Source organism: Notechis scutatus, chromosome 8 (assembly GCF_049901735.1).
Source record: "Notechis scutatus isolate UNSWTSFEM ecotype Mainland chromosome 8, rNotScu1.2, whole genome shotgun sequence".
Lineage (NCBI taxonomy): Eukaryota > Metazoa > Chordata > Lepidosauria > Squamata > Elapidae > Notechis > Notechis scutatus.
This window is the reverse complement of record NC_142016.1, coordinates 18,078,551-18,096,677: the sequence shown is the minus strand read 5'-3', so window position 1 is coordinate 18,096,677 and position 18,127 is coordinate 18,078,551. Positions and strand designations below refer to the sequence as shown.

Here is an 18,127-nt window from a genome sequence, read left to right as displayed (position 1 = left end):
ATTAACATCAAACCTCAACTTTTTTACTTTTACATAATAGTTTACATCAGGGGTCGCCAACTTTTTGGACCTCAGGGACCACCAAACTCTTAATTTTAAATCTACTGATATGAATTTTGACTGACGGTGGCTTGCTGACATTGGTGGGAAAGTCGGTCCCATATTCCAGAGCTGCAGTAGTCACAGGACTGGCCCTTTGGTCATCCCAGAGCAGCTGCTCCTCCACCTGGGTGCACCAGCCTGCCATGGACTGGAGAAGTTGCTCTGGGATGACCAAAGGGCCAGTCCTGTGACTACTGCAGCTCTGGAATATGGGACCGACTTTCCCACCAATGTCAGCAAGCCACCCCAGGGTGGATTTCCATCCCCACCGTTGGTCTTACCTTCCAGTTTCAGCTCGCATGGCTCTACTCAAGGTAAGGTTTGTGCTCGGCTGAAGGGTGGGGGCCAGCAGGTAGACGGGCCACGTGGGCGGTGCAACCTTGTGTTCCTATGCAGCCTGGATTAATTGCTTTGGGGGGACATTTATCTGCGGACCATCAAAATTTTCTCACGGCCCACCAGTGGTCCCCCGCCCACCAGTTGGTGACCACTGGTTTACGTAGTGCTTTGTTCTACTGCACCGAAGGGAGTCAGAAGTCAAAGCCTTTCCTTTTTCCCCCCCTATTCTTTCCCCCACTTTTCTCTTCTCTTTTTCCTTCCCTATCTTTCCTGTTATTTGCTTTTGTATTTTCCTTGTATGCTACATTATAATCTAAGAAAACCATCAATAGCAACTAGGATTCCCCCATTCACAAGCCTTGTCCCCAAGGCTGAGCACAAAGAAGGGTGTGACTGTGTTTTCTTATAGCTTCCAACCTGTGTCTACCGGTAGTCCTCAATTTATGGCCACAATTGGGACCAGAATTTCTGTTGCTAAGCAAGACAGTTGCTCCCAACTTTATAACCTTTTTTTGCCATGGCGGTTAAATAAATCATGTAGTCATTAAGCAAATCTGGCTTCCCCTATTAACTTTGCTTGTGAGAAGCTGGCCGGGGAGGTCACAAATGATGATCACATGACCCCAGGACAATGCAACCATTGTAAACACACGTAAGCAACACATTGTACAGATTGTACACCTTGTAAACACCTTGTAAACACATGTAAGCACCCAAATTTTCATCATGTGACCATGGGGATGCTGTAACAATCATAAGTGCAAGGACCAGTTGTAAGTCACTTGTTTTCCAGTGTCATCGTAACTTTGAACAGATGCTAATGTACATTGAGGACTGTCCGTATAACTGCCATCAGTTAAAGTTAGCACATGTCAATGCTGCAGGTCTTGGAAGCAGCAAGTAAAGAATATCTGCAAGGCATTTGATTTGAGGAAAAATGCACAGAGGGAGAGAGGGTGGGGAGAGGGACAGAGGCAGAGAGAGTGTGGGGGGAGAAGAGATCAGAAGAGAGAAAGAGAGAACGAGAAGAGGAGAGACAGAAAGACAGAGAGCGGAGGGGGAGAGAGAGAGAGGAGAGACAGACACACAGAGAGAAAGAGGGGGAGGAGGAGAGAGAGAGAAGGAGGAGAAAGAGAGGGGAGAAAGAAGAAATAGAGGAGGAGGAGAGAGAGAGACAGAAAGACAAAGAGAGGAGGGGGAGAGAGGAGAGAGGAGAGAGGAGAGGAGGGGGGAGGGAGGAGAGAGACAGAAAGATAGAGAGAGGAGAAGAGGAGAGGGAGAGAGAGGAGATGAGAGAGAGAAAGAGAGCGAGAAGGAGGAGGAGAGAGAGAGAGAGACAGAGAGGGAGGAAGGAGAGGAGAGGAACAGAAAGATAGAGAGAGAAGAGGAGGGGGGAGAGAGAGGAGATGAGAGAGAGAGAAAGAAGGAGGAGAGAGAGAGAGAGACAGAGAGGGAGGGAGGAGAGGAGAGAGACAGAAAGACAGAGAGAGGAGACAGAGAGAGAGAGAGAGACAGAGAGAGAAGAGGAGAGAAAGAGCATGGGGAGAGGAGAGGAGAGGAGGGAGGGAGAGAATGACTGCTGAGGCATGGTGTCTTGGACAAGGTACTTCTCCTTTTAAAAACCATTTGCCTGCTCAGCTGCAAGAGGGGAAAAGAAAGCCTATCTCAACAACATGTGGTGCAGAAGTCAAACAGATGAGAACTGCGTGGGTGGCTTGGCAGTGGTATTCGAGATGCATGAATGAATTTCTCATCTTGCTGTACCTCAAGAGCCGTAACGTTCATGTTGCATATGGAACTGAGACGGGGATGGGAGTCTTTCTCCCTAAAGAAGGTGTGCTATGCAGGTTCACGTTCATCACCCAAATGTCATCACGTAGACTTTTCCAGTGTTTGCCCTGCCTGATCTGCCTCTCTTGATAAGACAACAGGAAGCTGAGCATTGCCTTACGATCAAGGGCCTTTCTCTACCCTCAGGCCCATGGCAACACAGCTCTGCACATGGCCGCTGGTCTACATGGCCATCCCTATCAAGAACAGATTGTCCGCCTCCTGCTAGACCACTGGGCCGATCCCACTGCCCGCAACCCAGAGAACGAGCAGCCCGTTCACCTGTTGACTACAGGACCAGCAGCCGAGCAGGTGAGTTGGGCTTTTGAATGATCCAGGTAGGGCTGGGAACAGGCAAAAGGTGGAAGAGCAACGTGCAGCTTTGACAAACTCTTTTGTCTCCTCTTCTCTCTAGCTGCGTCTTTTGCTACGAAGCCGCCGCTCAGGCCCTGGGTTGGTGTATCCCCCATCCTTCACCTGACAGCCATCCTGGAGAGGGGGAAACCAACCTGTCTCTTTCTCCACCTCGAAGAGCGAGGAAGCATGAATGTCTTCTGTTTCTTTCTTCTCCTTTCTGTTCTCCCCACCACCCCTGATGGAATCTGCTATCTTCTGCTTGCTATATTTAATTAAGTTATTGGATAAGGATTGGGACACCAGAGTAGCGCAGTGGCCTAGAAGTGAAGCTCTCACCTCACAGTCAGGAGGCTGTGAGTTTGATCCTAGGTAGATATTTCTCTCTCTGGGCACGATGAGAATTTATCTGCTGAACAAAACTCCACATTAGTGACAGGAAGGGCAGCTGGCCATTAAACACTCCACTCCAATCAGTTGCCCAGACTCCACCCCACAAGGGATTACGGGGTCATTAAAAGAAGATGATGATAAAGATTGGGACACCAAGCTGAACCTCATGGCTTTACACCAAAAAGCATCTTCTCCTAGGAGATGTGGGTGCCATGGGTCAGTAGCAGAGATGACCCACTGTAACCATAAACCATCAGTGGAAAGGCCGGGTTTATCTCCTCCATCACAACTGCTTCCACCACAGGCTGATGGCATCCCAGATGCAAACCCACACCACACAATCCCATGAGGTTCCATGTCACCAGCAAGAATGATGTTCTGAGCATCTGGGTCAATTTTCTCCAACCTGGCACCCTCCTGGGTCCGTCCAGGTTGGAATCCATCACTCCACATATTTGAAGAAAACTTGATCTGAATTCTGCATCCAGCTACCTCCCTCATTTGGTCCTCTTGACAGTCTGTACAACCCTCCTTATTCCTTATCCGCTACATTTTAATCATTTCCATGAAATGGATGTTAACTCGAACCATATTGGTTCGCAGAACCCTTGAGCCCTTATTGTTGTTATTATTCTTGAATCATATTGGTTTGTTGAACCTCTGAACTTTCTTTTACTTGAACCATATTGGTTCATTGATTACTTGGATTGTATCGTAGGGAGTCCAGCTTGAGTGATTACTTAAAGCAAAACCGACAATGCAATTCTATATATGGGTATTCGAGGGGGGGGCAAGGCCAGTTGTATTCAATTGGGCTGGCTCCTCAGAAGTAGATCTAAGACGGAATCCATTTTAGACTAACACCCCCATTGAATCCAGTCAAGAAACAGATCCCTAAGAGGGGGTTTGTGGGGTTTCTTAAGAATGACTCAAGCACGTCAATGTCTAAACGACTCCTGGGAAAAAGTCTCTTTTCACAGCATAGGCATTTGCGGAATGTTATTGTATGTATGTATTTTCATTCAGAATGAAATTGGATTCAATCCAGATTGGTGCAACCTGGAGAATCCAAGGAAGCATTATTTTGTGAGCAGGGTTGGGACTTCTCGTGGAAGTCTTGGCAATGCCCAGCAAATGGAAATTCCCAGGATTCCTCCCAGGGATGGGGATAACATCGTTATTAAGTTGGCGTTAATGACAAGTTAGCCTTTTAAAGGCAGAAGAGTCCTCTTACAGAGGAAGAACCGCTGGCACTGCTATTCCTTATGCCTCCAATTAGCCAGAGGCGAGCAAAGGCAGTTGCACTGTGATCCTTGGTAGTTCAGAAGCATCCTTAAAGGAAAGTGGGGGTGTTCAGAACTGCCAGGATTTCTTTGGAAGTTACTTTTCATTGTGATTATTATTTAGGCTTTTGGCCTGCATTGAACCCTGTCACAGCATCTGTGTCCAGACAGCTGTAGCCAGATCTCTGGCTTGCTTTTAAAACCCTACATGGGCCAAAGAAGCAGTCTTGAGCCCTTCTCCGAGACTGCATTTATCTTCCTTCCATTTCGGAAAGCTGTATCTCCACAACGTGGGAAAAAGAATCATTCCCGTTTTTCCTTCTCCAATCCCCAACTCACTTCCTGTCCTCCCCAGTATCTGGTAGGAATTACAGTGAGTCCTCGAGGTTCATTTAGCAACCCAGTTAAAACTAGAAATGGCACTGAGAAAAGTGACTTACAACCGCTCCTCACACTTACGATCATCGCATTTCCCCCCATGGTTATATGATCGAAATTGGGATGCTTGGCAACCAACATGCATTTAGAACAATTGCAGCATCCTGGGGTCACGTGACTGCCAGTTTGTGACCTTCCCATCTGGCTTTGTTAAGTGAGTTTTGCCCCATTGATAAGTTGGTCACCTGGTTGTTAAGTGAAGCTGGCTTTTGCATGGATTTTGCTTGTCCGAAGGTTGCAAAAGGGGATCACGTGACCTCTGGACACTGCAAGCATCATAAATAGGAACCAGTGGCCAAGTGATCACATGACTGTGAGGATACTGCAAAGGTCACAACTGTCAGGGTTCCAAGTAATAGATCCATAGCAAGCAAAACTCTAAGGCAGAGGTCTCCAAACTTGGCAACTTTAAGACTTGTGGACTTCAACTCCCAGAATTCTCCAACCAGCATGGCATAGCTGGCTGGAGAATTCTGGGAATTGGTCCACAAGTCTTAAAGTTGCCAAGTTTGGGGACCCCTGATCTAAGGCAAGTAGATTCCTCAAAGAACAGCTTTATTGGAAAGATCACATTGGCACAGAACTGGAGAAACCCGACTCTGAAAACTACTGCGGTTTTCACCTAATTAAAAGTAAGAGTTTTTCTATTTTCTCCAAACAATCAGTCACATGGTCCGATCACGGTGCAGACTGACAGCTGGATAGCATCACTCTGCCTTCCTTTGACCAGGTGTGAGAATGTCCTTGGTTCCCAAGAGAAAATTATTTGTTTTGGCTACAGAATCCCCTCTATCACAAATCCCACTCTAACCCTAACTCTAACCCTCTATCTCAAATCCCACCCTAACCCTAACCCTAACCCTAACCTAACCCTACCCTAACCCTAACCCTAACCTAACCCTAACCCTAACCTAACCCTAACCTAACCCTGACCCTAACCCTAACCTAACCCTAACCCTCTATCTCAAATCCCACCCTAACCCTAACCCTAACCCTAGCCTCAGCTCAGGTGTGGCAACACTGAAGCGTAAAAAAATGGCTTTCGTCAGGTCACCTTCAGGATTGACAGGAACTGTGAAAAACGGTCGTAAGTCACATTTTTCAGTGCCATTGTAACTTTGAGCGGTCACTTAAATGAACTGTGGCCAGTTGAGGACTACCTCAGCCGACAATGCTTGGTTAGCTTTTCCCTGGGGTTAGTTCTTTACATCTAACGGGTACCCGTAGGAACCCCAGCTCAAGAATGCCAACCCACAATGTGGGTTCATTTAGTAGCCACCTTAATTAACCCTCCAGTGTGTGACCATCGCCCGGCAATGCAAAGCAGACAAGGTATTTTCGGCCGTCGGCATCTGACAGAGGGGGGAGGGCAAGGGATGAAATCATGTCGCGTTGCAAACTCTGCCCTCGGTCGTGATCCCACAACGCCGTTTCGAGAGGGCAGGGTTTGCATCAAGACGCTTTGCTTCATCATTTTAACCTTGTCATGGTTGAGAATAGATGTCTTGTGCTTTCACCCCGTCTGTTTGGGGTCTGCTATGCTCCTATGCATCCCTCTGTGTTCGACATGATGAAAGCTTGCAAGGGTAGACAACTTGACCAGAGGAAAGATCAAGCTGGCTTTACAATGGAACATATGCTATTGGAGCAGAAGTGTAATAAACCTCCTTTTAAAAAACAACAACAACTCTACACTTGTCTCTGGTTTATGGTATCCTTTCCATCCCCGGGCGAGCCATGTGTGGTCTGCCTTCGGCTTATTTATATTTTATGGATTTCTTGCATGTTGGACCTAGCTTTTTAAGCCAAAAGAAAACTCCAGTTTGAGTGGTGGAAATGTCCTTGCCCTGAGGTTTAGCTACAAAAGACAACACACACACACACACACAAGTGAAGGGAGAGGAAGGTTGGGGAAGGGGAGAAAAAACAGCAGCAACAACCCTCAAGCCTAGGTAGCAAGTCTTAAAGTTGCAGCTTTTATTAAACCCAGCTGAGATTAAAACAGTTGAATTAGCCACGCAAAGTAACAGCTGGAGAGGATTTGAAGCATCGGATTCCAGTAGGGAAAAAGGAGAAGGCTAGCCCTTGGCTGTTTTGCCAAACATTTTACACTTGATTTGTAAGAATCCGACCAGCAGTCAAAACAAAGGTGTCACATTATCCTTTGTAGGTTGAGCGCACCATTTTTTTTTTTTTGCAAACCTCAGCAATTGTGTCTCGCTAATCCAGGCTTAGTTATGTTGTGTGAATCCACCCAAAGGCCGCACCGCTGGATTTAGTGTCTCTACATGGATAAGGAACGTAGCATAAAAAGAAGGAATTAAGAGTTGCCAGGAGACAATGCAATTTTGGACGGTGGGTCAAAGAAACACAGAGCAGCTTACTTAGACCAGTTCCCCTTGTTGCTCAAAAGGCAGCTCTGTGTCCAGGGGCAGATAGTTTGCTACCGAGTCATAGATTGGTGCTGTCTTTGTGGAGGCAGCTGGCCATCTTCCAAATCCTTGGTAGACGTGCTAAACACAAGGAATAAGATTTGATAAGATTCCATGTTATTTTTAAAGTATTAAGGTGGAAGGGATGGGATGGGATGGGATAGAACTGGAAATGGAATGGAATGGAATAGGATTTAATATTACATGTCTTAACAGCAGCAACTATTATTTTTGCACAATATTGGAAAAATGAAGTTATACCACGAGATGAAGAAATAGTCAAGAAAATACTAGATTGTGCAGAAATGGATATTGACATTGAAAAGTAATCAGAAAGAGGATGTAGAATATTATCAAACATGGAATTTATTTTACCAATGGTTGGGGAAAAGGGGGTGAAGATTAAGAATGAAATTTGTATTGCTAAGCAAATTATATATGCAGACCACATGATATGTATTAAGCACTAGAATCAGAGGTGGTATTCAGCAGGTTCTGAACTTTTCTGGAGAACCGGTAGTGGGAATTTTGAGTATTTCGGAGAACCATCAAATACCATCTCTGACTGGAGATTTTACAGTATCCTTCCCCTGCCACACCCATCAAGCCACACCCACAGAACTGGTAGTAAAAAAAATTGAATCCCACCACTGACTAGAGTAGAGTAGAGTAGGGTAGGGTAGGGTAGGGTAGGGTAGGGTAGGGTAGGGTAGGGTAGAATAGAATAGAATAGAATAGAATAGAATAGAATAGAATAGAATAGAATAGAATAGAATAGAATAGAATAGAATAGAATAACAGAGTTGGAAGTCTTGGAGGTCTTTTAGTCCAACCCCCTGCCCAGGCAGGAAACCCTATACCATTTCAGACAAATGGTTGTCCAATCTCTCCTTAAAAACTTCCAGTGTTGGAGCATTCACAAGTTCTGGAGGCAAGCTGATTAAATATTTCCATTGAAGTATCCATCAAAAAAACTCCATTAATAAAACAACCTACTGTACCCTTGATCAAAAACCGCAGAGTACAACACAACAGGACTATTTCAGAATTCCCCTTCTTCTCAAGGTACTCACTGCATATTCATTGATCCATGGTTCATCGTCAGGGTTCCATTCATCATACAGGGGTCCCATGTCCTCCAATCTCCTAGGAGCTCCTACTTCCTCATATTCATGATGCTCTTGAGAGGCCAGCCAAGGGATGTTGGGACCTGCAAAGAAAGCGGAAGTTCTCCTTCTGGCAACAGGTTTGCCCTCAAAGCATTCCAAGGATGGGCCTGAATGTGGAATTAGGACTGCAACGGAGAGGAGGGGGGGAAATGCTATCAGCTCTTACCTACCTGTAACACTAGTATCTGTGGTGGCTGTGGAGACAGTGGCTGATGTCTTAGTAGAACTGCCCTGGAGGGAGAGCCAACCAACAATGTCAGGAGCAGCGGGGGGCGGAAATATCTGGCCTTGAAAGCCATTCAGAAACTACCTCTAGTCCAGAATGGGGCAATATGAGCAGTAATGGAGAAGCGGCCCCATGCCTATGTAATATCATATATGATTACCATTCAGCTTCTGGATGTAATTCAATACACTAGTTATTATTTATAAAGTCGTATGTAGCATTGGGATTAGCATTTTGAGGATCTATCCATCTCCTTTAGTACCAGCATATCACATGAATTCTGACAGTTTGTTCTGGGTCCTGTTGATTAAGCAGTACTATCTAGCAGGACCCAGGAAGTGAGCCTACTCTTTGGAGCAGCATCCCTCCTCCCCCCATGACTTTTACAACCCCTATCTTTAAGCAATCTTTTAAAAATACTTTTCCCGAAGCCTTGGATGGGCTTCCTATTTATGGTATCCACCCATCTATCCATCCATCCACCCATCCACTCACCCATCCATCCATCCACCCATCTATCCATCCATCCATCCATCCATCCATCCATCCATCCATCCATCCATCCATCCATCCATCCATCCATCCATCCCATCCATCCATCCATCCATCCATCCATCCATCCAACCAAACAATCAAACAACCAAACAACCAAGCAACCAAGCAACCAACCAATATTTGTATATCTAAGTCTGCCCCCCATTTCTTCCAGGAGTTTCCAGCCTTTCACCTTCTGCTAGAGAAACTCTCTCTTTTTTTTCCCCCAACAAGCATTGACAAATGAGATGCTTTCAAATAGGCTGACTCTCTCAAAATGTCAGGATTATGCCCTCTGTTTTTGAAAAAAAGGATCAGATGTCTAGGATATTAGACCCTATCTTTTTCTGCTAATAAGAAACAGAAGCAGAGCTGCATAAAGTTTTCCAGACAGAGGCAGAAAAGATTCTCTTAAGTGCTCCTGGGGAATTTCCCTATAGTTTCCCCAAGTTTCCTTGCTCCCTAGCAACCCCCAATCCCACCCACTCTCCAAAACCGTAACAATACACTCTTAAGTTGCATTATGATGGAGGCTAAGTGAGTCAGTTCGACTAATCTTCTCCAGCTGACATAATTTCTCTCTTTATTACTGAAATTGGATTCACTGATACTGGCGAGAACACCGGGACTCTGTGAGATGGACAGAACCCAAAGGCACTGCAAAATGTACCCTTATTTCCAAAGGATGCAATCTTGACATTGAGTGGAGGAAGCAACTGAGTAAAACCAGCTGCTTTGACTTAAGTTTCCTTGGGAGGAAAAAGCAAGTTTCAAAAAGCTTTGGGGAATAAAAAAAAAAGAGGGATTTTTTTTTGTTCTTCTACTAAATAAGTTTTATGCTTCCACCACCACCATCCCACACATTTACAGGTCATCCTCAACTTATGACTACAGATGGTACCAAAATTCCCATTGCTAAGCAAGGCTGAATGAATGGTGCCCAATTTTACAATATTTTTTTCGCCATTGGTTAAGCAAATTACTGCAGTCGTTAAGTGAATCACAAAGTCATTAAGCAAATCAGGCTTCTCCCCGTTGATTTTGCTTGTTGGATGCTGGCTGGGAAGATCACGAATGGTGATCACGTGATCCTGGGACCCTTCAAATAGTTGCTAAACAAATGTTTGTAAGTTGAGGACTATCTGTATCCAATTCCTATGCATTCTGAAAACAGGATTACATGCAAACCAGTTCTATGGTTTGTATGTAATACTGTTTGTATGCTTAACATACAAACTGTAACTTTGTCGCTTGTATCCTTACGATTTATACTGACTGTTTCCTAGTATGATTTGATTGATGATTGTACCCTATGACTATCATTAAGTGTTGTACCTGATGATTCTTGACTCTTGACGAATGTATCTTTTCTTTTACGTACACTGAGAGCATTTGCACCAAGACAAATTCCTTGTGTGTCCAATCACACTTGGCCAATAAAGAATTCTATTCTATTCTATTCTATTCTATTCTATTCTATTCTATTCTATTCTATTCTATTCTATTCTATTCTATTCTATTCTATTCTAAACATACATACTGTTTGTATGCTTAACATACAAACCAGTTCTATTTCCTTGCTTGGCAACCATTGTGGTCACTCAGGTGTTGCACCCACAGTCCCTCTGACTAGATAGATGCACTTACCTCTGAACTGTACCCCTCCAGCTGTGCTGGTTGCCCACCAACCTTCAGCCATTTGCTCACCGTGTAGCTGTTCCCGAATCTCACTTTCCCCCTGCAATGAACCACCACGCTGGGTTAAAACATAGCAACAGGGATGGGATTCAACCGGTGTTACTAGTGGTGCGATGACTGTGTTTTGCTGCGTGCACGTGTAAAAAAAACATCAGCTGCGCCACCCCGACAGCTGAAAATCGCTGTGCGCAGGTGCACAGCGTTTGAAAAGCCACTTTTTTTCTTGCTTTTTCAACCTCAGCTGTGCCGCACAAATCAGCTGAGGTTGAAAAAGCAGGAAATAAAGGACAGGTAAGAGCCCTGGTGGGCAGGTGGGCCAAACAGCAGCAAACACGAAACGGTTCGGTGTCTGCTGCTCTTCAGAGCTCCTGGTTCTTTAGAACCGAACAAAACCGGTAGCATCCCACCCCTGCACAGTGATGAATTTATGAAGCGTTTCTCAGTTACCAAGGAAATTGCCCCCATCTCTGCATGACTGACAACGTCAGCTTTTCAAATGATTCAACATTAGAGGCATCAATATGAAAAAGAAAGAGAAAAGAAAGCATCCCCAAGTTATAAACTTAATCCCACACGTCTTGCCCTCTCGCCCAGTTAGGCTCACCTGGTGGGTCCTTCAATCCCATCTCCTATTAGGAGGGGAAAAAAACAAGAAAAAGAAATTATACCAATACAGAAGAGATGAAAGGATTTCTTTATCTGCATAGAATGATCTTTTTTTTTCCTGGTGAGGCAGAAAAAAGCAGAGCAGATTATTGGAATTTCCCCTGACTGGTGACCTATTTATAAGTGATGATCTACGCTTACCTTTGGGAGCCTGAGCTCTCTTTCTGGAAATGAGGCAGCCAAGCAAAAACAAGTTGGAAATGAGCAGAAACCCTCCTAGACCACCAAGGAGCAAAACAACGGGAAGCGGCAAGATGGAACTTTCTAGGGAAAGAAAGATTTAAAAAGTGAAAGTCGATAAAATGAGCTTTCTTCCCTCTTATCATTTTTGCCACAAATAACAAAAGAACCCAGCATCAACTCCTTAAGGTCAAGGTTCCCTTCGCACGTACATGCTAGTCGTTTCTGGCTCTAGGGGCTGGTGCTCATCTCTGTTACAAAGCCAAAGAGCCAGCGCTGTCCGAAGACGTCTCCGTGGTCATGTGGCCGGCAGGACTAAACGCCGAAGGCTCACAGGACGCTGAATCAAAGGGGTCCCTATTTTTCTACTTGCATTTTTACATGCAGAAGCTGGGACAAGTAACGGGAGCTCACTCCGTTACGCGGTGCTAGGGATTCGAACCACTGAACTGCCAACCTTTCTGATCGACAAGCTCAGCGTCTTGGCCACTGGGCCACCGCATCCCATCAACTCCTTATTGTCATAGAATTGCAATGTGTCAGCATGGAAAGAGACCTTGGAGATCACCTAGTCCAACTTTCTGCCCAGGGCAGGATTCCACTACTGTAACTGCCCATATACAAATGTAACTTAAATTTAAACTTTAATGTCAACCCTGAAGCTGACCTGATCGAGGCCATTTTTGAGACTTCAGTGCTTCCACACTGGGGCTGAGGGATAGGGAGGGGGGAAATGAGATAGCTGGGGTTTGTAACAAAAAACAAAATACTTTCTCCTGAGAATCAAGGGCATTTCCACAGGTAGTTGGAGAGAGGAGGAGTGAAGTTGCCAGGTAACCGGACAACACCTTGATTGGACCATGTGACTGTTTGGGAAAGGGGGAAAGACTTTCACTTTTAATTAGGTGAAAACTGCGGGAATATTCGGAGTTGGTTTTCACCAGTCAGTGCCAATATGATATTTCCAATAACATTGTTCTTTGAGGAATTTACCTGCCATGGAGTTCTGTTTGCTATGGGGGTGTTGCTTGGAACTCTGACATTTAGTTTATTATTACATCACTCACAATATTGTGGGCATCCATAAGTAATGTCCCCAGCTGATCAAATGGAGTAGCATGGGCAGCCTTGGTATTTTTTGACAATACAAAATCAACAAGTATTCACAGCATAGAAAGAAGCATCAACAGCTCCAAAGTCTCCATTCTAATTTAATAGCAGGGATTAATAAAAGATAGTGGCTACCTTAACCAAGATACCAAAGCCATATCTCTATATATAAAATTGAAAGACCACTCACGCATCATCACAAAATCTCCAGAACTGTAAAAGCCTACAAACTTGAAATTTGGCACATATGTTCCTCTTGGCTTTTAAGTGCTCACTAAGAAAGGATTTTTCAAAATGATCATCAGAGCATTAGTATTTCATACATATTATTATTAACATGCTCTGATGCTAAGGAGTTCTAGTCCGCCTCCCCACCTGAAAAGAAATCTGTTCCAAATGCAAAACACAAGCAGAGAAGAGGAATTCCAGTTCCAGTTTTAGTTTCACAGCAGCAGCCAGCAACAGAACAGTTGAGCTAAGCCACGCCCAGGCTCCTTGCTGTCTCCTTCTTGCTCACACAGAAAATACTGTTTCAGTTTCCATGTTTCAGTTTCCAAGCAGCCCTCAACTCTCTCACACACTGACAGGACGCTAGCCAGATGAATACCGATGGATGCTGGTAGGCAGAGGCAGATTTTTTTCCCCTTATTTTCCTCCCCAAAAACTAAGCCCGACCACATAGTTTCGTAGCAAAGCACGGGTATCAAGCTAGTTTATCATACGAAAGCAGGGTTTAACTAGAATAGACCACCTGGTTCGAATGAGAAGGGAATCTCTGGCTCCTGGTCAACTGGTATTTCTATTCTCTCTGGAAAGAAATGTGGAAAATTATAACAGTGTGTTATTCAAATTCTAATAGCATTGGATAGCTGACAAGTTGCCTGATAAAGAGATTGGGCCCAAAGTGCCACGTTTCTTGGTACATTTTTTTTTTTAGTTTTGCTTCCCTTTTTTAACTTCCTTATAGGAAGACTCAGAAAGCATAAACAGAATCTTGTGCCTTTAGGGGAAATGAACAGAAAGTGCAAGGAACACTCACCAATTACTTGAACAATGTGGATTTTTTTTTCCCCCATGAACTTTTCAGAATTGTGAAAACATGTTTGTATAACCACCTCCTCAGTGTAACCATGTAATCCTCCCTCCTCAATCCTTAATCTTCCCTTCAAGAATAACCCAGTGAAAAAAGTAGAACTGAGAAGAGTGATTGGCCCATTGATTAAGTTACTCATTGAGTTTCCATGACTGAGTGTAAACTAGAGCTATGTTTCCACACTCCTGGTCCAGGATTTCACCTTTACACCACATGGGCTCTTGTTTTTTTTAATTAATTTATTTATATCCTGCCTTTATTTTTATTTTATTTTTATAAACAACTCAAGGCAGAGAACATATCTAATTTGTTTTTTGTTTGTTTGTTTGTATCCAACAACACACTGTCGTCCTCCTCCTATTTTCCCCACAACAACAATGCTTATGAGGTAAAATACATTGAGACTGAGAGAGAGCGACTTGCCCAAAGTCACCCAGCTGGCTTTCATGGCTAAAACTGGACTATAACTCACTTGTCTCCTGTTTCTAGTTTGGAGCCAAACTAGACCAAACGTTGGCTCTTTCTTTCTCCTATTTCCCCCACAACAACCACCCTGTAAGGTGAGTTGGGCTGAGAGGGACAGACTGGTTCCAAATCACCCAAGGAGCTTATGTGGATGAGAATGGACTAGAAACTGGGCCTCTCTACCACCAGTTCAACAACAACACTATCATCACTCCACCTCATGGATTATTTTATCCGAGTATTGTGTTTAATCCAGATATGATTCCACAGATGGTTTTTCTACCTTATTTATTCTACTCTTCAAGTATTCCTTCTTCTAAAAATATGAGTAGCATATTTACTTGCCTCTATCTTTATTTGTTTCGACTTCTAACCTCAAAATGATGATATAGAACACTGCACACCAGAACAACTAGACACAAGGACAGTTTTTCTCAAAGGCCATCACTCTGCTAAACAAATAATTCTCACAAACTATTTACAAAGACTGTATTACTATTATTCTTTCCATCCTTCCTATTACCTATCTCCTTCCACTTACATCTCTAACCTTGTTGCTTGTATCTTTAAGATTTACATTGTTTTATTTAGTCTCCTAGTATGATTTGATTATTTATTTAGCATCCTATGACTATCACTAAGTGTTGTATCTTATGATTCTTGACGAATGTATTTTTTAATGTACACTGAAAGCATATGCACCGAAGACAAATTCCTTGTGTGTCCAATCACACTTGACCAATAAAGAATTCTATTCTGTTCTATAAAGAATTCTATTCTATTGTCTTTACAACCAGGTATGCTAAGCTAAGCGACTAGCTGGCTCAAACTCACTTGTGGTGGCACAGTGGTTAGAATGCAGCATTGCAAGCAAACTCTGCCCACAGCCAGGAGTTCAATCCTCACCAGCTCAGGTTGAGTCAGCCTTCCATCCTTCCAATGTTGGTACAATGAGGACCCAGATTGCTGGGGGCAATATGCTGACATTTGTTAACCGCTCAGAGAGTGCTGTAAAGCACTATGGAGCGGTATATAAGTCTAAATGCTATTGCTATTTTGTGAAATTCAGGGCTCACAGAACTTGCATTCCCAGACAACTAGACACAGGCATGTTTTTTTCCTTGTGCCATCATACTACTAAACATCTAATTCTCACAAGTTCTGTCTAATGTGTATGTATATCAACCCATAGAGTGTGGCTGTAGTCTTATTATTTATCCCTTTTATTATTTTCTTTACATCCCCCTTTTATTGGTGTTATTATTTTCTTAGTTGCCTTTCTAGTACACGGAGTGCTTCTGTACCAGAGGCAAATTCCTTGTGTGTCTAATCACACACAGTCAAATAAAATATTCAATCCAATTCAGCTTCGTACCTTCATCTCTATGGTCCATGCCCAGCACTATGTCTACTATACAGTCACTGCCTTTTTGCTCCTTAAAATATAAGCATGTCCACATGCTCCTCTGGTGGGCTCTGCTCTTGTTCCTGTAATGATATGTGTGGATGACCTTGGAAGTCAGGAAGAAGAGCTGCAGACTAGGCAACTGTCTTGCAAAAGATGTCTAAGCCCACAGGAGCAGAGGTGGTATTCAGCCAGTTTGGACCGGTTTCTGGCATACCGGTAGCGGAAATTATGAGTAGCTTGGAGAACTGGCAAATACCACCTCTGGCTGGCCCCACCCACCTGCCCCTGCCCTTTCCTGTCCTTTATTCCCTTGTTTTTTAGCTCACCTGATTCGTGCAACACCTCAGCTGAGCTAAAAAACACTCACCTCACCAGTGCTCACACAGAGGGCGGTTTTTCAGTGCTGCGCGTGCGCAAAGCACACGTTAGGTGCATGTGCAAAGCACGGTCTCATAGAACTGGTAGGAAAACTGGCAGCTCCCGCTGCCTTAAGAAAGTTCAAACATTCTCAAAGATGCATCTCATCCTGGGCACCCTTTTTTTTGAACTATTACCATCTGGCAGACGGTACAGAATACAAACAAGGACAAAGAGGCTGAAAAATAGATTTTATCCCAAAGCAGTAGCTCTGTTGAATTCTACTGTATAGTGCAGTGTTGGTGGTTTTCAATTCAATGTGTGGAGTGTGAAGGAGGTGTGTTTGTGTTTATTTTCACGGTCATGATGTGCACTGAAGATGGTGTTTGATTTCGTTGTATGAAGTGCAATGACAATAAAGTAGACTAAACTAAAATTAAACTAAAAAATGTGGAACCCCATCACTGCACAGGAGGAGGGAGGATGTGGAAAGCATTTCAAAAGGAAACCTCCCCTCGTTTTTCAGATTTGCAAGATTCCGTCAGTATAAGCTTGCAGTAAAGACAGAGCTGGCATTCATTGTTGAGCTTCTGGTCTGGGCTACCTTGAGATCCCTTACCTTCTGTGCTGATGCTCAGCCCTCCACCCCCATCCGCAAAATCACTCTCTCCAAGAGCATTGCGTGCATTGACAGAGACATTATAGGGAGTGTTTGGCTGCAGGCCAGTCAGCGTAAAAGTTGGAGACTGCGGTGGAAAGACGTCCACGTAGAGAAAGCTGGGAGCCCCTGGCCAATGATATCTGAGTGAAAGCAAGTGGAGATAAAAAGCTGCTGAGAAGAACAAATTCATTAAACACATAATGTGTGGTGTGAAGGGGCATCGGGCCCACCCTGCCTAATCCATGTCTATCTTGGAAGCATGGATAATTTCTGAATGTGGATTATTCAAATTAATAACTTCCATCTGTTTCTGCGCTGACATTGTCTCTTTTTCTAACTGCTTTTCCCTAATGGTTTCGCCTAAATATCTAATCTACGTTTGTCACTTGGTAGCAAGGACATTTCAGTACGTCTTTATATATTTCACGTCTAGGCCATCCAGCTCCGAAGCAACTGTGTAGTGTTGGAAGTTAAAACCCACCCCTCTCCTAGAAAAATGAAATATCCTAGGAAATATTAAAAAGGCAGGATATTTCCCCTAAAAAGAGAAGTAGAAACTCAGAAGCAGAAACTCACCTCAGAAGCAGAAGGTCACCCCCACCTTTGTTAACTGGCGGGCCATTAAGGCCTAGGCCAGAGTATTCTACATAACAAAGGCCTCTGCCCATCTAGGAAGGTTGCATCAGCCAGCATTCAGGTGAAGCCATGTGGTCCAAACAAAGTCTACAAAGTTAGCTAAGACCCCGCCCCTGGGAGTCTGACAGCCAATGGGATACATTTCTTACACAGGAACAGGAAACACTAAGGTGGGGCCCAACAGAGGGTATAAAACCAAGGGATTTTCAGCATCTCTTCCCCTTTCGCTCAGGAGCTCCAAGGCATGTGATCCTGTCCACCATTAAACCTTCTTTCCAAGCAACTTCCATGAATCCAGTATCTTTTTCCCCACTTGGAACTGAACCCAGAAGGATATTTCTTCCAACAGTAGCATTACAACTAAAAAAAACATGCATATGATGGACAGGAAGACCAAGATACCAAAGCTAAACCAAAATGGAACAAAACAAAAACAGAACAAAACAGAAAGGGGGTTTCATGGTCTTGTGATCCTTAGGCCTGGGAGAATAAACAGACCTTCAATGGCTTCTAGAATGGTACAAGGATGGGATGAGCCATGGTGGCAGGAGGTTATAGTGCAGTACTGCAGGCTACTTCTGCTGCCTGCTGGCTGCCGGCAATTGGCAGTTCAAATCTCACCAGGCTCAGGGTTGACTCAGCCTCCCATCCTTCCAAGGTGGGTAAAATGAGGACCCAAAATTGTTGGGGGCAATAGGCTGACTCTGAAAACTGCTTAGAGAGGGCTGTAAAGCACTTGTAAAGGTGGTATAC

General features: G+C 44.1%; 2 protein-coding genes across 3 annotated transcripts in view; one reads left to right on the top strand and one right to left on the bottom strand.

Annotated features, from left to right (window-relative positions):
* Nucleotides 1–6,417, top strand: part of NFKBID (NFKB inhibitor delta) — a 40,939-nt gene extending 34,522 nt beyond the window's left edge. Inside the window, exons 11-12 of the mRNA XM_087970860.1 lie at nucleotides 2,419–2,583; nucleotides 2,687–6,417. Of these exons, the coding sequence (XP_087826986.1) occupies nucleotides 2,419–2,583; nucleotides 2,687–2,752 (231 nt within the window). The 3' untranslated portion in view covers nucleotides 2,753–6,417. The remainder of the gene's footprint in view (nucleotides 1–2,418; nucleotides 2,584–2,686) is intronic.
* A 277-nt stretch (nucleotides 6,418–6,694) lies between these two features.
* Nucleotides 6,695–18,127, bottom strand: part of NPHS1 (NPHS1 adhesion molecule, nephrin) — a 50,725-nt gene continuing 39,292 nt past the window's right edge. Inside the window, exons 18-25 of one of the 2 annotated variants that reach the window (XM_087970863.1) lie at nucleotides 16,697–16,878; nucleotides 13,506–13,562; nucleotides 11,606–11,728; nucleotides 11,403–11,427; nucleotides 10,748–10,838; nucleotides 8,511–8,571; nucleotides 8,245–8,381; nucleotides 6,695–7,252 (exon numbers count right to left, since the gene is read on the bottom strand). In XM_087970863.1, the coding sequence (XP_087826989.1) occupies nucleotides 7,124–7,252; nucleotides 8,245–8,381; nucleotides 8,511–8,571; nucleotides 10,748–10,838; nucleotides 11,403–11,427; nucleotides 11,606–11,728; nucleotides 13,506–13,562; nucleotides 16,697–16,878 (805 nt within the window). In that variant the 3' untranslated portion in view covers nucleotides 6,695–7,123. The remainder of the gene's footprint in view (nucleotides 7,253–8,244; nucleotides 8,382–8,510; nucleotides 8,572–10,747; nucleotides 10,839–11,402; nucleotides 11,428–11,605; nucleotides 11,729–13,505; nucleotides 13,563–16,696; nucleotides 16,879–18,127) is intronic. The other variant, XM_026689780.2, reaches the window with a different exon arrangement.